General features: G+C 42.3%; 1 protein-coding gene across 1 annotated transcript in view; it reads right to left on the bottom strand.

Annotated features, from left to right (window-relative positions):
* The window catches only part of LOC124804754 (tryptophan 2,3-dioxygenase), a 406,660-nt gene that overhangs the window by 153,446 nt on the left and 230,916 nt on the right, over positions 1 to 22,298 (bottom strand). Inside the window, exon 4 of the mRNA XM_047265061.1 lies at positions 6,595 to 6,666. Coding sequence (XP_047121017.1) covers positions 6,595 to 6,666 — 72 coding nt within the window. The remainder of the gene's footprint in view (positions 1 to 6,594; positions 6,667 to 22,298) is intronic.

The raw sequence follows: 22,298 nt of genomic DNA, 5'->3' as shown, positions 1-22,298 counted from the left end.
CACCCATTGTTCCCGTCCACACACTTATACTAAAGCGAACCTAATATACCGATCAGCAGCACATTTTTTTAGAAGTATGTTATCTGGCATGGTAGTCTTGTAACATGAGATCTATCGGAAAACATTTGCAACACGTTATACTCCATATACGGCATGTGGTCTGTGCGAACCATTGTCCTTTCTGTGAATGAACCAGTGGCTGAAATTCGTCGGAATAACCCACTGAACAGTTTATGTTTGAGATATTATGCGACGTTTTGGATGCGGTTTGGTACACATGAAGCAGGCCAGTCGATGAACGATATAGATCATACTACGTAACAAAACAGTATTTACCAACATCAATGTGGAATAGTGGGATTACGTATCAAAGTTTACTTTAATTAGTACTTAGTAGGAAATCGGTAACGCCGCCGCCACCCCCACCCCCCCCCTCCCGCCCACCACCAGTCCTTTAAACAATCAAACTCCCATGTATAAAACAGCTTAAAAGTCTGAGTTAATGCCTCGACTGTTTGACGTTACGCAGATAAGGAAGACAAAGTTCAGAAACGATTTGAAATTATGTTCGAGTTTTGTTGCAAATCGCTAAGTGCTCTCATAACGAAACATTGAATGAGTATAGCCTGCAGTAATTTGAGCTCTATTTTACGCAGAAGCTAGTTTTTCACGTGTGTAAATGCTTATGACTCATATCTCCTGAACTGTGTAGGTACGTTCAGTGGTATATGTGGATTCTTCCTGCAAATGTGTTGCGAATACAATTAATAGTAAAGACGTTATAAGTTAAAACATAAGGTCTGATGCTCAAGTTTTCTTAGATGAACATCGTAAATGTGGCAGTAAGCTTTAAACCTTTTTACTTTCATCATTTTGCGTGGGTGTCAAAGAGAGAAACAACCGCAAAGCTTTGATACTTGACTTACTTTGTTACCACTTCAGCGCAAGATTGTCTCTCTTTGTGAGTGGATTATGACAGCATTTTAAATTTTTAAAGTCGGGCAGAAAATATATGAAATAATGAAAATATTTTGTTGTGTCTACAGGCCGTTAGATAGGCAACCTGCAACTAATGATGGAACAATCGACTTTTTTAAAAAATCGATTGGTAAGTCGATTGTTTTTTCGTTCAGGTGGTTTCTTCAGTAGAATGAAACAACCAAATGAAACTAGTCTACGCAGTCATGTCAGCTACATGAATATCTTCTGGTTTCATTCAGTGTGAAACAACCGACAGAAACAAGTCTCCGTCGTTTTCGGGTGTTACATGATGGTTTTCTCATTCACTGGGTTTGAGTGATTTTATTTACATACTTTTTCAGCGTTTTCGATTATACATGAACCATGACTACGGTTGATCACTTTTTTTAGAGACAAATTATGTATTTTACTTCAAAGAGTTGTGAATAAAAAGTATATTTCTAAAAATAAGGAGCTGGCCGGGGTGGCCGAGCGGTTCTAGGCGCTACAGTCTGGAACCGCGCGACCGTTACGGCCGCAGGTTCGAATCCTGCCTCGGGTATGGATGTGTGTGATGTCCTTAGGTTAGTTAGGTTTATGTAGTGCTAAGTTCTAGGGGACTGATGACCTCAGAAGTTAAGTCCCATAGTGCTCAGAGCCATTTGAACCATTCTTTTAAAAAATAAGGTACATTCAAAATGTACATATTTACTTACAGAAATACGAATTTTCGTACTTGTGGCATTAAATATCAAATTTTGGTTGGTTTTAAAAGTTTAATAATTGGTGCTGCACTGTAAATTTGTGTATATATAAATAAACAATCTCTTTTTAACACGTTTTCATTAGGTCGGTTTATTGTGTGTTTTTTTCGGTACAAATTTTGCAGTTGATTTTAAACTAATTTCCCGATGAGCTAGAGACTTTAAACTTTCAGCACAGCTCAGAACTGGATGATTCTGTAATATTAAACCACTTTAGAGTCTGGTGTGTGGCGGAGGGTACTTTGTTTTTCGGTCTGTCTGCCTGTTCGGTACAAATTGTGCAACTAATTTTAAACTAACTTCCCGATAAGCAATAGTCTTGAAACTTTCAACTTAGCTCACAACTGGATGGCAATGCAATATTAACTCGCTTTCTTCCCTCGTACGTGATGGACAGTAGGTACTTGATGTACCACTTCTATTTCCCTGTTTTCTTGTTCCAGTCGCGAATATTCCGCACTTAAGAACAATTGCTACTAAGCTTCTTGATTCTCTCTAATTTTTCCAATCGCGGTCTTCTCGCAAGATATGCCTATGAAAAAGCAATATACTGGTTGACCCATTTGAAGAGAAACTGAAATAAACATGAAGTTTACCACATGTCCTGCTGTAATCTCACCAAAATGTTTGAAATCAACTGAAAAATTTCACACACACACAAGACTAAAAAGCAGAAAATAACTATTTAAATAGAAAAACTTTTTAATATAATGCGTTTTTAAAACACACTAATAAGTATTAAATAGTCTCTTCTAGCACCATACATATTCTCAAAGCCTTACAGATAGTCTTGAAAATTTGTTCTTGTGAATTTTTAATAGTTATGACACTACCTGTGAAACTGAAAACATGGTAGCTGGTGACGTATTTTTCTGTACAAAAGATTTACCGTCCACATAAATAAATGGCTGAATATTAAAATGATCTTGTGTTTGTGGAAATCATCACACACTGCCTATAAAACAGAATGCAAAGTGTCATTAAAACGAGGCAGGGTTCCTTTCTTGTTCTTATACCCTTAAGGAAATCAGTGCGCTCACCTTTGCAAATTTAGCTACGGCTGCAGTACGCCCGGATTTCTCCGGTTTGGTCCTAATTTTGAGTGCGTACAGAGGCGTGCTGGAGGGATTTTCAGGGGTAAACCTGGACCTTCTTTCGTGCCTGAGGAAGTTAGATTGATTGGAAATAGATTGTAATAAACATTAGTTAAAATTCATTAGAGGAGGACTTAACTATAGATAGTTTCTTCGTTTTAGTCTCTTAAAAATGCAACGGCTGTACGCTTAGCCGCTCTCCTATACGTATGCACTATGTTCCAAAATTATCTTTACAACTTTGATCACGTATGTTTTAGAAATGGGAATAGATAGAAAGGTTCGGTCTGCAGTATAATGTTCACACACTCCTTAAGCTGTTTTTTTTTTAATTTTTTCCATGTTAGTTATTGACTGACCACCCTCTAGGAGCTGGCACGGTGTGTGGAATGGTTTGTACAGACCAGGTCCGGCACCCAGGTCCTGCCGAACCCCACGCATTTTTTTTTCTTCTGGCGGTACTTGCACGAGCTGTGAGCTCGCATTTGAGCAGCAATAGCGCACTTTTATGCGGACGTCCTAGGCCGGAAATGGAACTAAAATATCGCTTAGATAACTTGTGTGATATAAATGGTGCTCGTATTTAAGATGACCATCCGCCCCTCCGTCCCCCCTTTCTCGTGATAGTCACAATTTTTCTAGTTCAGCCTCGAATTATTTCAAAAGTATTCGGGACACCTATTTGTTCCGGATTTAATAATTACGAAACGGTTTATTCCGAACTGTATGTTCATTTCACATGTATTGGGTTGCTGTGACTGAAAGGGCATTTTCCCAAATGACTAATGTATGGAGCAGTGGCAAAACGCAGTTTGTTGTAGAAACTGCGAAAGCAATGTTAGTGACAAGAGTGAACTATTATGATACTTGAGTTGAATGTTTTCATAAGGCTGTTGAAGAATACATACATGGCGAAGAAAATTTACAGCACTGATAAATACTGTATGCCTGCTCACACTCCTTCATCTTTGAAGGTGTTAACAAAATATAAATTATTGTACTTTTTGAAAAAAATTAAAGTGATAGTTTGCATTTTAACGTTAACTTCAGACTTTTTTTTGTAATATCAAAATTTTTAATGTGTTCCGAATTTAGTTCTAGAAAATATTGTTAGCTTCACACATTTAACTGTGTTAGGCAACTACTAGAACCTTAGGTGTATATGAACATTATGTCGCAAACCGCTCGTTTCTACCATCCCAATTTCTGAAATACATGTGATTAAAGTTGTAAAGACAATTTTCGAACACCCTGTATTTTTCATATTTCTTTAGTGAGACAATGAGAAGCCACCGACAATGGGCGATCGCATACACCGCGACATCGCCCCGCCCGCCAGACAACGGAATGTCTTAAATATCATCTGCCTTCTACACATTACCCGAGCGGGGTAGCCACGCGGTCTCAGGCGCCTTGTCACCGTTCGCGCGGCTCCTCCCGTTGGAGGTTCGAATCCTCCCTCGGGCATGGGTGTGTGTGTTGTCCTCAGCGTAAGTTTGTTTAAGTTAGATCAAGTAGTGTGTAAGACTAGAGACAGATGACTGCACCAGTTTGGTCCCATAGTACCTTACCACCACCTTCTACTCATTGACCTGCAAACACTGATTTCATTTAGGTTCATTTTCCTTACTGTAGGTTAGTACTACGTCTGAATATGAACGTCTCTGTAATGCGCTTTCACAGTTCCTTTTTACTCTCAGTCTGTAATTTATATCTGCTGATCGGTAGTAGGCTCGCACCCGCTGGCATTTTTAGCACTGAAACGCAAGCGAGGAAACATTCCTCCCATCTTGTCCCTGCTCCACGCGGAACATCGTCCCCATCGGACAACTTATCATCTACAGACTGTTTGTGTCCGGGAAAATAACCCGATTTGACCCACACGTCCTGGGTCTTCAAAGCTTTTGTCTGGGGTCGGCAATTTAAGTGATGGCAGACCAACCCCAGAGATACGTCAGGTTAATTAGTTATGCGTTAACGGCATCTGGAACAATTTAATCCACAACAGCATATGAATAAGTTTTAAATGATGAAAAGAAAAATTACTTCATTCAGTTCATAATTAAATGATCATGATCACTTAACACTTCCAGGCTGAGATGCCGTGGTCCATACAGAAAACTCTTCCCTGACGTTTCGCCTTCGACTGTGCAAGGCATCCTCCGAGGACAAGCGGCGAACTGCAACGAGAGCGCGAGTGAGCGCCGTATATATAATCCATCCAGAGGGCGCCGCTGTCAATCACGTGACGTCAGTGGTGCTTTGATCTCTGATATTGCCAACTTTCTCAGTTGAAATTAATCGATTGTCACGCTGTTGCTGCAATGTTGACATCCATCTCTTATCCAGCTTAATGCCTTCATCTTTTCTATTAAAATTATTGCAGTGTTTGGCAATCTCAATAGCCTCTCTGTTCATTCGCGCATAATAATGCGACGTCTTTGCTATGACGGTCGTCTCACTAAACTTCATTTCATGATCACCTTCCTGAAACACATGATCCGCTACAGCCGATTTAACAAAATGTCCGAGGCGGCAATTCCTTTTATGTTCACCCAGACGGGTGTTGACGCTTCTTTTTGTTGTGCCTATGTAGACCTTTCCACAACTGCACTGAATTTTATAGACACCTGGTGTAGCTAGAGAATGTCGTTTAGCTTTTGCGGATCTTAAACAATCTTTTATTTTCGTGGTGGGTCTGAAAACAGTTTCCACATCGTACTTGCTTAAATTTTTCCAATGAGATCAGTGACCTTACTGATAAATGGTAAGAACACTTTCCCCTTGGATGTTTTTGAATGGTCACCATGCACGTGTGGGTGTGGAGCTGTCCCACTTAGAATACAGGGTGTAGACAAAGTCTGGGAACACTTTCAATTATTTATTCCACAAGAACTAAACACTGTACAGATGAAACTTCGTGGCAGATTAAAACTGTGCGCCGGACCGAGACTCGAACTCGGGACCTTTGCCTTACGCGAGCAAGTGCTCTGCCAACTGAGCTACCCAAGCACGACTCACGCCCCGTCCTCACAGCTGTACTTCTGCCAGTACCTCGTCTCCTACCTTCCAAACTTTACAGAAGCTCTCCTGCGAACCTTGCAGAACTAGCACTCTTGAAAGAAAGGATATTGCGGAGACATAGCAACAGTGCAATTGTACTTTAGTGGATCTCTCGATCTCTCTTTCCTCTGTTTGCACAATATGTTACATTTATTTACTTTCAGGGTAACCATTCATCAACCTTCTGCAGGTCGTTTTGTAAATAGATGCTGGCTGTATTTATATACACTGTAACCAGTAACGACTCTGTCACTCTTCTATGGGGTACTTCGAAAATTACCTTCCCATCTCTCGATTTTGTTCCTTTAAGAGTGACGAGTTGAGTTCTGTCTGCCTGCCTGCCTTGAATCCAGTCTCAAATCTGCTCCGATACTCGATAAGCTCACATTTTTTCCATTAAACAGTGGTGCCGGAGAAAGTGTCAAATTCCTTCCTGAAGTCAAGGAACAACGCCTCAATCTGAGCTCCGTTGTCTACAGCGCTGTGTCACACGGAGGAACAGTTTCGCAGACATCTGTTTGAGGATCCCATGTTGATTTTTGAACATAAAACATGTGACATTATTGAGCATGCTACGTTATTTGTTCAACGATGATTTCAGTATGAATATGCATGAGTGTGGAATAGGAAAATATATGTGGCTAACAGTATGGTTAATTATTGTAAGTAATAAATTAATTTCTCGAATCATACAGAAGAATGAGTATTCATACCTTCAGAATCAGGACAATCCGACTCATTCGCTTCAGAATTTCTAAAGACTGCGTTTCGTCAAGCACCAAGTCCTGAAAAAGGAGAGAAAAGTCGTAAATGCACTGTGCAGAAGATTATACAACAAACAGACATAAGAATTCGCGCAGTGATACAATATGTGACACAAGATTATAAATGTATTGGCTGAACTAACAACCGGAAAACTTAGAGGTGAACTTTCATATAAACAGTCTCTTGATTATCATAATGCTGATTTCTCTGGAATGTAATAACCTAACCACATTTCGTGCTTGATCAACAGGTTTTATGTTCGTTACTGAAATAAAAGCTGGGATGAACGTTTGTGCGGCAGTAATTCTCGGCTCTAGAAATTGTTGTCGCAGCAGGTGACGGTAAAATACCACAATAAGTAGGATTTCAGGGCGGCAGTCTAGCCGTCAAAATACCTGTCATTTGGGAAATTGTGTCAAGGAATTAGACTACACACTCTCTCTCCCTCTCCTATATCGTGTGGCGGCTTCGCCTACGGTTAGGCGACCTGCCTGTCGCCGATGATGAAACGATGGTGAGGACACTACAACATCCAGTCCCCGAGCGGAAGAAATCCCCGATCCGGCCGGGAATCGAAGCTGTGCCACGCTGACCCCGCAACTACCGAAGCGCACAGAGACTACAACAGCTTGTTTGCTAATGTGTTACAGGGCAACAGATCAGTCATCTGGAGTTCAGGGGTTTGCAAAAAGAGTATTATTAATAGACGTTATAGACCAAGTCCATGGAAGATGGAGAACTGGTGACGTCGTTTACAGTGGCTATCGCTGCGAAATTTGTAAAATGACAGCAGCTCCCTGCTCCCTGCTGAATCATCAAATTTCACGAAGAATATAATAATTCCAATCCCAAAGAAAGCAGGCGTTGACAGGTGTGAAAATTATGGAACTATCAGTTTTATAAGTCACGGCTGCAAAACACTGACACGAATTCTTTACAGAAGAATGAAAAAACTGGTAGAAGTCGACATTGGGGAAGATCAGTTCGTATTCCGTAGAAAGGTTGGAACCCGTGAGACAATGCTAACCCTACGACTTATCTTAGAGGATAGATTAAGGAAAGGCAAACCTACGTTTCTAACATTGGTGGACTTAGAGAAAGCTTTTGACAGCGTTGACTGGAATACTCTCTTTCAAATTTTGAAGGTGGCAGGGGTAAAATACAGGGAGCGAAAGGCTATTTACAATTTGTACAGAAACCTGATGGCAGTTATGAGAGTAGAGTGGAATGAAAGGGAAGCAGTGGTTGGGAAGGGACTGAGACAGGGTTGGAGCCAATCCCCGATGTTATTCAATCTGTATACTGAGCAAGCGGTGAAGGAAACAACAGAAAAATCTGGAGTATGAATTAAAATCCATGGAAAAGAATTAAATCTTTGAGGTTTGCCGATGACAATGTAATTCTGTCAGAGACAGCAAAGGACCTGAAAGAGCTGTTGAACGGAAATCAGGTGATGCTGAGGGAGATTAGGAAAATAGGAAATTTGTGTTAAGGTCTTATGGGACATACTGCTGAGCTCATCGGTCCCTAAGCCTACACACTACTTAATCTAACTTAAACGAACTTGCGCTATGGGCAACATAAATACTCTACTCATGCCCGAGGTAGGACTCGAAACTCCGCCCGGGGGTGGGGAGGGGGGGGGGGGGAGCAGCACGGATCGTGACAAGGCGCCTTAGTCCGCGCAAGGCTACCACGCACGGCAGTTAGATTAGGAAATGAGACACTTAAAGTAGTAGGTGAGTTTTGTTATTTGGCGAGCAAAATAACTGATGATGGCCGAAGCAGAGATGGCATAAAATGTAGACTGGCAATGGCAAGAAAAACGTTTCTGAAGAAGAGAAATTTTTTAACATCTAGTATGGATTAAAACGTCGGGAAGTCAATTCTAAAAGTATTTGTATGAAGTGTAGCGATGTATGGATGTGAAACATGGACGATAGGTAGTTTAGACAAGAAGAGAATAGAAGCTTTCGAAATGTGGTGCTACAGAAGAACGCTGAAGATTAGATGGATAGATCACATAACTAATGACGAGGTACTGAATAGAATTGGGGAGAAGAGGAATTTGTGGCACAACTTGACTAGAAAAAGGGATCGGTTGGTAGGACATGTTCTGAGGCATCAAGGGATCAGAAATTTAGTACTGGAGGGCAGCGTGGAGGGTAAAAGTCGTAGAGGGAGACCAAGAGATGAATACGCTAAGCAGATTCAGAAAGGAGTAGGGTGCAGTAGTTACTTGGAGATGAAGAAGCTTGCACAGGATAGAGTAGCATGGAGAGTTGCATCAAATCAGTCTCAGGACTGAAGACCACAACAACAACAACAACAACAACAACAATGCAAGGAATACATACGAAAACCAGTGATAAACTTTGTAATGCGTAATAGCCAGATCAGTGACCATCAGTCTCACACAATCCATGTCGAAAACAAAAGTAATCAATTTTCCACCGAAACAAGTTATTAGATTCAGCGATTCTCATTGGCTGCTGTATACTATCACCTGATTGGCTGCAACCAACAGGAACGAATTTCCAACAGCAGCACGCAGCAGAAGAGCCGTCGTCACCAAAACTGCACACAAAAATAAACAGTTTGGCATACGGGACTGAGCTGACAAAGATACGTAATATTACCCGGAAAATATGAACTCGAACCAGTTCGCGCAGTAAAAATCTAATCTCAGTAGATCTGTCAATATATTGTACAATATACAAACTTCAACACTATCGCATACGTACAATAATATTGACAGCCTAGGGGCCGCTTTAGTTCTACAAGCTGCTTGGGTTGACTGCTTATATTACAGCATTACGAGATTACTCGCGCCCTATCGTAGTTAAAGTTTAATTATTGAGACAGATGCGACTGCAAAAATTACAAAGTAAGCGGAAGAATGAAAGGATCTTAGTATCTACATTTAATACGTCAACAGACGAAAGCAGTTCAGAAACAGACTATGACGAGACTAAAAGATCCGTTGGGTTCTTTTGCGAGCTTTTGACACCGCAATCCAGGAATTTTCTTCCGAACCGGAGTAAGACGCTGATGTCATAAAATATCAAGAATATATCAACATCGACAAAAAGGCAACTCGGAAGGCAACAGGCATGATAATGACGATGATGATCATCATCATAGGCAACAAGAATTTGACCTATTGGCCTGTTGTGCCTCAGAAATGGGCAAAGTATAGTTAATAGTTTGTTTTCCTCTGGGATTATACTGCAGAGGAATTTTCGTGGGTCCGGTCTTCTGTACTCAGAACATGATGTCTCCACTTTATTGTGAATTTTTTTTTCACAAGTGAGCGAGTCTATACTTAATCACTGTCTTATTTCAATATTCTTCTTGTCATGTAGCTACATATCGGAGGAACATCATTTCACACGATTAAGTTTTTCTTATTTGGTCAGAAGTTAGAGTCCAGCCTTCGCATTCGTGCAATAATAAAGGGAGAGCCACAATTTTGTATTGTTTGGGTGGGGGTTTCCTTCGAGCGATACGTTCTAGTATTCGTCTCATTGTACCACGGGACTGCCTAAATTTTTGAAGCTTCACTTCAGCATAGTCTCATTTTGTATACTTTGTATATAATTGACCTCAGATATTTAAATTCACTTATTTGTCGGGTAATCACAAATTTTACTCACATTGGTTCTAATCCTCGAATTGCTATGACTTTCGATTTCATTTTCGGCATTGCGTACTATAACGTCATCGTCATCAAACAGCCATCATGGCGCAGAATAGCAAGGGAAAGGAATTAGAATTTTTTTGTTAAAAAATCGTCTGCATTGCTATAGGCAATGTGAAGCACAGTTAAGAGGAAACGAACCAGTAATGTCACAAGTGGGTCAAACTTAGACGCCAATTCCAACACCGCTACCAACTGCCAAGCGCCGAATACAAACTCAGCAGAAAGGTGACGGAGACAGAAAACCAAAGCTGAGACAGAAAGATCTGTTCGTTAGCGCGTAAGACGTGACACAAGAAAAACAAGTAATACCTCCTACGCCAGAACGCTCAGCGAGACCTGATGCAGTAGTTAATAGGCTGTTACGGATTGTTAATTGACGGTAGCAGAACGAGAATCGCGGACGGTAGAGAAAAAGCGAGACACATTCGGTCATTACGAACCGAACCTCACATCAAATCCCCACGCTAGTCCCTTTAAATACCTCAGTTTTACAGCTCTAATTTTTTGAGTTGATCGTTGGGATCGACGGCATTCACAGTAATAGCACTCGGTTCCGTGATTAGAACATCTGCATCTATTTACATGATTACTCTGTAATTCACATTGAAGTGCCTGGCATAGGGTTCATCGAACCATCTTCAAGCTATTTCTCTACCGTTGTGATCTGATGTCTTTACAAGACAATAACTGACAGTATCAACTGCAAACAGTCTAAGAGGGTTGGCCAGATTGTCTACCATGTCTTTTATGTAGACCAGGAATATCAGAGGGCCTATAACAATTGGTTATAGTAATGTCACAAGTGGGTCAGACCTAGACGCACATTTCAACACCGTTACCAGCTCCCAAGCGCGGAGTACAAATTCAGCAGAAAGATGACGGAGACAGAAAACCAAACCTGAAAGAGAAAGCCAACTGTTACTTCTGTTTAGTCGATGATTTTCCGTCAGGTACTGCGAACTGTGATCTGTCGGCCAGGAAGTCACGAATCCAGTCGCACCTGAGGTGAGACTCTATTGGCACGCAATTTGATTAGAAGTCACTCGTGAGGAAGCGTGTCACCAGCCTTCTGGGAGTCTAAAAAAAGTGGAATGAATTTGAGAGTCCCTGTCGACAGCATTCGTTACTTCGTGAGAATAAAGAGTTAGTTGACTTTCGCAAGAACGATTTTTTCTGAATCCATGTTGACTATTTGTCAATAAATCGTTTTCCCCGAGGTAATTCACAATGTTCGAACACAATACATCTTCCAAAATCCTATTGCCAATCGCCGTTAGTGATATGGTATGCAATTCGACGGATACTCCTCTTTCCTTTCTGGAGTATTGGTGTGACTTGTGCAACTTCGCATTCTTTAGATACATATCTTTCGACGAGCGAGCGGTTGTATATGATTGTGAAGTTTGGAGCTATTGTATCAGCGTACTCTGAAATGAACCTGACTGGTGTAGAGTGTGCACCGGAAGCCTTGCCTTTATTAAGTGACTTAAGCTGCTTCGCTACACCGAGGATATCTAATACCAAGTTACTCATGCTGGCAGTTGTTATAGATTCTAATCCTGGAATACTTACTTCGTCTTCTTTGGTGAAGGAGCTTCGGAAAACAGCAGTCTCGGGGATTTTACTTTCTTTTACATTTGGCTTACTTTATTCGTTTTTCCGTTTTGTGTACCGTTGGGGATCGGCTCTATCTCTTATTAGTTTATGTGCCACTGACGCTATTTCTTTGAATTCAAACCAGATGTAGCCTACGCTTACATAGGTGGGAAAGAGTGGAGGCTGTATCTTAAAAGGGGTCAAGCAAATTTTTATCTGACTTTTCAATTGCATAGTGAAACTATATTCTAGATGTTCCAGCATCTCTAATGAACTAGCCGAAGCTCTTCTCGAGATGCAGGCCTACACTTGGCGAAATTCACGATGATCGCTGCGTACCCTGTGCTGATGGGCAAATTGACTTTCTTCCACTGCCACCACCACGTCGCAAAGCGCTGGTCGCTCTGACTTCTCGGGGTCCTCGTTCTTATTCATCACCCAAGCGCCTCCGGGTGCTAAGATCTATCAGACCAGTACGGAGGCGATCAAACGACCACACGACTACCGACACCTGGTACATCGCCGATGGGTCATGAAGGACAGCCGCAGACTTCGGAGTGGGATAGAATACTCTAAAACAACCAGTGCGAAACGAAATATTCACGCTTTGGCAACGGCCACAGCCTGCCAGATATAAGCTGGTATGACACCGAGACTGCTAACAGGGCAGCCTGGGCGTGCAGAAGCTGTGCTGACCGACCGGTCGTCAGTAGCAATCCTACGAGTAGCTGAACGAGACGTCAGTCGAGGCTGATGTGGAAAGTAAAGTGTTGTAAACGTAATGAATAAAATGATTAAACTCCGACACCGTTATAATAGCGTCGAAGACACTTCACAGGTTCGCCTCAGCCATCCTGACAACATATGGGTGTCTAGGCTTGGCCCTCTGAATAGCCAACTTATAAAATTAACGTTGTTAATAATAGAAATTTCGTTTACTGGTTTAAGTCTTTTTTTTTTTCATAACCACTTCAACACAGTATTAAAAGTGTGGGTGAAAGTGGTCACCCTTGAATGACACCTTGGATAATGTTTGCTGAGATTGATTCACGCTTCAGAAGACGAATCTTCATCTACAGCCATTGAACAGTGGATATTATGTGCAACGGGATTCCTACATTTTCTGGTGCTGCCTAGAATATATTTCACTTCTCCCAGTCAAATGTCTTCTCGTAGTCTGTGAACACATACTAAATGAATAAATTAAACTTTCTTCTTTTCGGCTATTTATATAAGTTTAAAAATACAGAAATACAAACTTTTGAATGTAAACGTAGGCTCCCACGGCCATTGTCACAGTCAATAAAATTCTTCTGCGTTTGGGATCGCATTGTAGCTATAAAATTCGATGACTATTGCAAGACGCTTTCCTCAGGGTTTATTGCTAACTGATGAATGGGCGCTAATGTGGTTATATACTATGGTGGAGTGCTGTCACTGGATATGAGGGTGAGGAGGAAGAGTATTAGATGTTCTTTTATTGGTGTTTGCATTGCGTGTTGCCATAGAAGATTTCCACTAGAGTTTCGTTTATTGCTTGCCATTAGTGGAAATCGGCGAATAGGAAATTGAGCGGCGACTGCAGCGTAGCGCTGTTTACTAACTGCCTGCATCAGCACTAGGATGAACATCGAATTTCCAGAGGCCCCAGTACTGGCGATACAGCCGTTTAGCTTGAGGAGGAAGATCAGAGAGGCTATAGAAATAGCCAAGCGACCCGACGACATGAACGGAGGAGACGTGTACCGACTCCCAGCGTCTTGGCCGCCAGCAGGGACACCTTTTCACAAGGACAGCTCTCGCAAATCAACAGGCGCGCGGCAGGCCACAGCCGTGGAGGGCACAGATAATGCTGGCGCGCCCTAGTCGATACTAGGCAGTTAGTAAACAACGCTACGCTGCAGTCGCGGCTCAGTTTCATACACTACTGGCCACTAAAATTGCTACACCACGAAGATGACTGCTACAGACGCGAAATTTAACCGACAGGAAGAAGATGCAATGATATGCAAATGATTAGCTTTTCAGAGAATTCACACAAGGTTGGCGCCAGTGGCGACACCTACAAAGTGCTGACATGAGGAAGGTTTCCAACCGATTTCTCATACACAAACAGCAGTTGACCGACGTTGTCTGGTGAAACGTTGTTGTGATGCCTCGTGTAAGGAGGAGAAATGCGTACCATCACGTTTCCGACTTTGATTAAGGTCGGATTGTAGCCTATCGCGATTGCGGTTTATCGTATCGCGACATTGCTGCTCGTGTTGGTCGAGATCCAATGACTGTTAGCAGAATGTGGAATCGGTGGGTTCAGGAGGGTAATACGGAACGCCGTGCTAGATCCCAACGGCCTCGTACCACTAGCAGTCGAGATGACAGGCATATTATCCGCATGGCTGTAACGGATCGTGCAGCCACGTCTCCATCCCTGAGTCAACAGATGGGGACGCTTGCAAGACAACAACCACCTCCACGAACAGTTCGACGACGTTTGCAGCAGCATGGACTATCAGCTCGGAGACCGTGGATGCGGTTACCCTTGACGCTGCATCACAGACAGGAGCGCCTGCGATGGTGTACTCAACGACGAACCTAGATGCACGAATGGCAAAACGTCATTTTTTTCGGATGAATCCAGGTTCTGTTTACAGAATCATGATGGTCGCATCCGTGTTTGGCGACACTGCGGTGAACGCACATTGGAAGCGTGTATTCGTCATTGCCGTTATGGCGTATCACCAGGCGTGATGGTACGGGGTGCCACTGATTACACGTCTCGGTCACCTCGTGTTCGCACTGACGGCACTTTGAACAGTGGACGTTACATTTCAGATGTGTTACGACCCGTGGCGCCACCCTTCATTCGATCCCTGCGAAACCCTACATTTTAGCAGGATAATGCACGACCGCATGTTGCAGGTCCTGTACGGGCCTTTCTGGATACAGAAAATGTTCGACTGCTGCCCTGGCCAGCACATTCTCCAGATCTCTCACCAACTGGAAACGTCTGGTCAATGGTGGCCGAGCAACTGGCTCGTCACAATACACCAGTCACTACTCTTGATGAACTGTGGTATCGTGTTGAAGCTTCATGGACAGCTGTACTTGTACATGCCATCCATGCTCTGTTTGACTCAATGCCTAGGCGTATCAAGGCCGTTATTACGGTCAGAGGTGGTTGTTCTGGGTACTGATTTATCAGGATCTATGCACCCAAATTACGTGAAAATGTAATCACATGTCAGTTTTAGTATAGTATATTTGTCCAATGAATACCCATTTATCAACTGCCTTTCTTCTTGGTGTAGCAACTTTAATGGCCAGTAGTGTATTCTCTGATTTCCACTCATGGCAAGCAATAAAGGAAACTCTAGTGGAAAACGCCTATTTCCGCCAATGACAACACGCAGTGCAAAGACCAACCAAAGAACTCCTAATACCCTTCCTCCTCACTCTCCTATCCAATAACAGCACTCCTCCATAGTATATAAGAAATTCAGCAGTTAGCAATACACCCTGAGCAAGGCGTCTTGCAATAGTCACCGAAACGTCGGAATTTTATAGTTGACGATGCGGTCCCAAACTCAGAAGAATTTTATTGACTTTGACAAACTTTTGAACATGGCTTTCACTTTCTGAAGCCACGTTGGGAATCTGAAATTGTGCATCGGTAACAGGGACTAATCTATTATTAATTAATTAGGAGTACATTTTTGTAAAAAGATATAGAGATTTTGTCCTCTGTAATTTGTTCACAATAGCTTATGAACCTTCTTACAGTCTGCCATACCCATATAAAGTTTGGAAGCTTGTGTAACAGGCTGTGCGCTGTATGTCCGATGGGTCAGCTATGTAATTGCTTTGCGCCATTTTTTCGTTCCCTTTTCGTCGCTGCTGTCAAGGAAATGGCCAGGATTTTGTCCATGGGGGTGGGGGAGTGGGGGAGTTCCGATATAGAGCATCTTAAATGGACTCATGTTTTTCATTCTATTATGAAAACACGTTTATTTATTTATTAAATCTATGTATGTAATTTGCTTTTGGGAAGCCTTCATACAGATAGTACTTGGTCTAAAGAATTAAGCAATAAAGCTTTTCTTAAGAAACTATAACATATGTTCTCAACAGCGCATACATAAGAAATACCCAGATGCGTAATTAAATATTTCTATATTTGGCGATATGATAGCTTCACTCCTTTGCCAAACGAATTAATATTCTTTGCTAACAAAACAGAGCTCAGTCTCCTAATAAAAGTGTAGGTACAGGCGATGGCTGATACAGGCGACAGTTTATAGTTATCGACAGCAGTGTTCACTATGGACAGTGCGTATCCCGTTTTCGACGTATGACTGAAAATCAGAATATAAGGAGCGATCAAAAGGTTTCCATTCGAAGGCCGTACAATCCGGAATTAGTATGCTAATCAGGCAAAATCGTCGTGGGCATTGATGCAATCATCTCACCGACGCACGAGGTTGGAAATACCCGTTTGTAAAACATTGAGTCCTGCTGCGTGAAGAAGTCTGTAACTGCCTGTTGCACGCCCAAGTCCAACAGGAATCGTCGATCCTTCAAGGCCTTTTTTAAGAGGCCACAGGCGTGCTAATCGCATCGTGCGAGATCAGGACTGCAGGGCAGGTGCTCCAGTGTCTCCAACTGAAGTTGGTGCAGCTCTTACGTTACGACATTTGCGACTTGGGGACTTGCGTTTTCATGAAATAGCAGCACCCCTTGTCCCACCATTTCACAACGGAGGTTTTCAACAGACGTGCTGCCTCATACACATTCTTCATTCTCCGATGGATGTCAACCGGTGTTTGCCCTTTGGCAGCCAAGAAAGGCATAACAACACTTTTGTCGTGTTTGGACGCATTTGGTAATAACGTCATCATAGTTCACGTTTCCGCGTTTAACGCACACACGTCTGAAAGACACGTCACGAATGCCGCACTAATCCCTTGCCTTCATGTCGTGCTTATACAGGGTGGTCCACTGATGGTGACCAGGCCAAATATCTCACGAAATAAACATCAAACGAAAAAACTACAAAGAACGAAACTCGTCTAGCTTGAAGGGTGAAACCAGATGGCGCTGTGGTTGGCCCGCTAGATGGCGCTGCCATAGGTCAAACGGATATCAACTGCGTTTTTTTAAAAATAGGAGCCCCCATTTTTTATTACATATTCGTGTAGTACGTAAACAAATATGAATGTTTTAGTTGGACCACTTTTTTCGCTTTGTGATAGATGGCACTGTAATAGTCACAAACGCATAAGTACGTGGTATCACGTAACATTCCGCCAATGCGGACGGTATTTGCTTCGTGATACATTACCCGTGTTAAAATGGACCGTTTACCAATTGCGGAAAAGGTCGATATCGTGTTGATGCATGGCTATTGTGATCAAAATGCCCAACGAGCGTGTGATGTGTGTGCTGCTCCGTATCCTGGACGACATCATCCAAGTGTCCGGACCGTTCGCCAGGTAGTTACGTTATTTAATGAAACAGGAAGTGTTCAGCAACATGTGAAACGTCAGTCACGACCTACAACAAATGATGATGCCCAAGTATGTGTTTTAGCTGCTGTCGTGGCTAATCCGCACATCAGTAGCAGACAAATTGCGCGAGAATCGGGAATCTCAAAAACGTCGGTGTTGAGAATGCTACATCAATATGTATTGCACCCGTACCATATTTCTATGCACCAGGAATTGCATGGCGACGACTTCGAACGTCGTGAACAGTTCTGCCTCCGGGCACAAGAGAAATTACGAGACGATGACAGATTTTTTGCACGCGTTATATTTAGCGACGAAGCATCGTTCTCCAACAGCATAATATGCTCTATTGGGCAACGGAAAATCCACGATGGCTGCGACAAGTGGAACATCAGCGATCTTGGCGGGTTAATGTATGGTGCGGCATTATGGGAGGAAGGATAATTGGCCCCCATTTTATCGATGGCAATCTAAATGGTGCAATGTATGCTGATTTCCTACGTAATGTTCTACCGATGTTACTACAAGATGTTTCACTGCATGACAGAATGGCGGTGTACTTCCAAGATGATGGATGTCCGGCACATAGCTCGCGTGCGGCTGAAGCGGTAATGAATAGCATATTTTATGACAGGTGGATTGGTCGCCGAAGCTCCATACCATGGCCCGCACTTTCACCGGATCTGACGTCCCCGGATTTCTTTCTGTGAGGAAAGTTGAAGTATATTTGCTATCGTGATCCACCGAGAACGCCTGACAACACTCGTCAGCGCATTGTCAATGCATGTGCGAACATTACGGAAGACGAACTACTCGCTGTTGAGAGGAATGTCGTTACACGTATTACCAAATGCATTGAGGTTGACGGATATCATTTTGAGTATTTACTGCATTAATGTGGTATCTACAGGTAATCACGCTGTAACAGCATCCGTTCTCAGAAATGATAAGTTCACAAAGTTACATGTGTCACATTGGAACAACCGAAATAAAATGTTCAAACGTACCTACGTTCTGTATTTTAATTTAAAAAACCTACCTGTTACCAACTGTTCGTCTAAAATTGTGAGCCATATGTTTGTGACTATTACAGCGCCCTCTATCGCAAAGCGAAAAAAGTGGTCCAACTAAAACATTCATATTTCTTTACGTACTACACGAATATGTAATAAAAATGGGGGTTCCTACTTAAAAAACGCAGTTGATATCCGTTTGACCTATGGCAGCGCCATCTAGCGAGCCAACCATAGCGTCATCTGGTTTCCCCCTTCAAGCTAGACGAGTTTCGTTCTTTGTAGTTTTTTCGTTTGACGCTTATTTCGTGAGATATTTGGCCCGGTTACGATCAATGGACCACTCTGTATAACCGTGCCGGTGTCGCACTACGTTGCATACACGCTGCAGTAACGCCCTCAAACGGGAACTTTGCTATCACCCCTTATATCTTTCAGTCTGACTACACGGTAACTAGGTCGTGTGTAATTTCATTTAGTTGGTAGGGGTACCCGGATCCCTTACCCACCCCTTTGGCTACTTCCATGCTGTGGTAACTCTCGAATTTACCCGTCACTAGAGCACTAGAGTTTTTAGACTTTATGGAATTCTTTGGAAGTAAGCTTTTCGCTGACTAGTGTCTTTTAATAATTTCGAGCATATTTACGAGTCATGTGAGGCGACATCTTTAGTTATTTAGCAATTTTCAGTTCAATGCTGATTTTCACTTATATTCCGGTGAATGCTATTATTGTCCCGCTTGGAGTCCCAATAGTATTTCGCAAGCTTATGACAATGACACCCGGATCAGTGTCGTAGCTAAACGTATTTCCGTGCCACACCAATTTACAACTTTACATAAAGTTAATTCGTAACATTTACGCGGATGAGCCTACGCCGAGTGGTTCTAGGCGCTTCAGTCTGGAATCGCGCGACCGCTCCGGTCGCAGGTTCGAATCCTGCCTCGGGCATGGATGTGTGTGATATCCGTACGTTAGCTAGGTTTCAGTAGTTCTAAGTTCTAGGGGACTGATGACCTCAGATGTTAAGTCCCATAGTGATCAGAACCATTTTGATGCGCCTACACTGCTACGATGACGTCATAGATAAAACAAATACTGCACGACAAACGCATACAGTATGATCTATCCGTTTTGGACTAAACCATTGTTTACGCATTATTAGTCTCTTAGTTGTATCTGACGACATTTTTTTACTGAAGAACGTTCGGCCAATTGCTACTGTAATGAGCGTATAGACATTTTCACGTAAAAATGTCACTTTATTGAAAATTGCGATTCAGTATTTGTTAATTAAAATTTCGATTTGATAATAAATACAGAATTAAAATAAAAGGAATAAACATTGTTGCTACTAGTGAGAGTAGAATCAATGACCTTGCGATTCCAAGACTTGTACACAACTCATTCAACTATCTGTGGCTCTGATGAAAATTCACGACATTTTAATTTGTCGAAAACTTCCAGATCTCCAAAAGCGGTTTTTGAAGATTTTCTAAGTGTCGTACTGCTTTCTGTCAGAGCGCTGAACTTCAAAACATAGAAATATCAAGAAAATTGGAGAGGGACCTCATGTCACGTGGCGAGACAGACTTGCAGTTGTCTCACTCCACGCCGTCTTCAAACCCCCTTGTTTGGATTACATGGCCCGCGGAGCTTAAAGACCTCTTTCAGTTTCTCGAGGACATACATATTTGACCAACACTTAGCTCACCAACGAGTCTCGCTAAAGTTCATTGCACCACGAACGGTCTTGGGGGGACACTGGCGGGAGCGTATGGTAGGAATAACGAAATGCCGCCTGAGAGAAATCTTGGGGAAAGGCACTAGCAGACGAGGAAACATTAAGAAACTGGTGGAAGTGGAAGCTGCCCTCACCTAGTGCCCAATCGCGCACGTTGATGCTGATGCACTGCTAACAAGCGACTTCTTAATTGGAGAGCGGTTGACAACATTGTCTACACTCTACCGATTCGGAAGCCAATACTATGAAGATATTGTTTTTTCTCACTTCATTTCAGCCTCCAATGTACCAAATAAAAAACTGTTTCTGATTTAACTTCTTGTTTTTCCAGTAATTTTTTATTCGATCAGAGTGCTGCGGTTTACGAACTTCACTTTGCTCCAACTTTCTATTATGGCTTTCTCTGGAGATGGGAATATAAAACCTTCTTTCGGAATGTATCTCTGTTCAGAATTCCATATTCTGCAACCTTCTTTTCTCTCAGGCCACTTCTGATTTCTTGGATTTCTTGTCCTTGACATGTTCAACAATTCTGTTACGTAACCTATCTTCATTGATAGGAATAAGATGGCCCTAAAACATTATTTTACGTTTTTTCATCGTTACATTTAGTTTTTCAAATTTTTTGTATATACTGGTGTCCTGTATTTATCATTGTGTTTTATTTCCCCAGTATTTTTCTTAGTATCGTCCTCTATTTTCCTTGTTTTCCGTTTCTCCTGCCTTATTTTTAGCGGAATCCAGGAATTCGGCTGCGTATAAGCTTTCTGGTTTTAATTAAAAAATGGTTCAAATGGCTCTGAGCACTATGGGACTTAACTTCTGAGGTCATCAGTCGCCTAGTACTTAGAACTAATTAAACCTAACTAACCTAAGGACATCACACACATCCATGCCCGATGCAGGATTCGAACCTGCGACCGTAGCGGTCGCTCGGCTCCAGACTGTAGCGCCTAGAACCGCACGGCCACTCCGGCCGGCTCCATCTTCCTTTCTCTGAGTTTGTTAGTCACCCCGTCACGACCTTTCTTTCTTATTACCTTACCAAGATATTTGAATTTACTGATTCCTTCAATTTTTCAGTAACCTGTGGTCAAGAATTTTAGACCATCAGTTATATTTGTAATATAGCTTGTTTTACGTGATATTTTTGAAGGTCTGTTTTTTATTTCCATTTTTTCCGTAATGTTGGTTTTTCTTATTGCCATTGCAATGTCTCCAGACATTATTGCAAGAACGTCGACAAAAGGTAAACACTGACTTGTAAAAGATTCTTGTTTCTATAGCCCAGTTGCATTTGATTGTTCACTCCATATTTTGTGAGTTCTTGTTCTTCCTTTCTTCGACCAGCTACTCAAGAATACAATCGAACAAATTAGGGTACAGATCATCCCCATGTCTAACACCAGTTCACATATAGAAAGCTGACACTGATGTGGGAAGCGTGTCAGGCCCGTAACCTGAAGGTCCATGGATCGTGACAACACTCTGGACCGACAGGTAAATGGAAGGACTGAGTTGAATACGTGGATTTTCTTTCCAATATTTATTATGAAAAAAGATCAATTTTCAACAATAATTATCTGGCACCATGGTCCACTTAAAAACACAACCAAATCAGGAGTGGCCGGCCGCTGAGGGCGAGCGGTTCTAGGCGCTTCAGTCCGGAACCGCGCGACTGCTACGGTCGCAGGTTCGAATCCTGCCTCGGGCATGGATGGGGTGATGTCCATAGGTTAGTTAGGTTTACGTAGTTCTAAGTTTTAGGGGACTGATGACTTCAGATGTTAAGTCCCATAGTGTTCAGAGCCATTTGAATCATTTTCTTCGACGCACAAGATCTGTGCTCTCGGTCTGCTAGAATCATGGTGTGTCGCACGAGCTGCCTTAGGTCTAGCAAGCTAAACCTCGCCACCCCATACCGTACGTATTTATTAGTGCTTGATGAATTACGGTATCTAACTTGTTTTGTCATCCGCACCAAAATTCTCTAATACTTGAGACAGAGGTGTTATGTTAACTGAGTCATACTAGTTTTTCAAGTCCACAAACACAGTGACGTAAGGCCCTCATGTTGCTATTCTGTCTTGGA

Source organism: Schistocerca piceifrons, chromosome 7 (genome assembly GCF_021461385.2).
Source record: "Schistocerca piceifrons isolate TAMUIC-IGC-003096 chromosome 7, iqSchPice1.1, whole genome shotgun sequence".
Classification (NCBI taxonomy): domain Eukaryota; kingdom Metazoa; phylum Arthropoda; class Insecta; order Orthoptera; family Acrididae; genus Schistocerca; species Schistocerca piceifrons.
The sequence above is the reverse complement of the archived record's forward strand: the minus strand, read 5'-3'. Positions and strand labels throughout refer to the sequence as shown.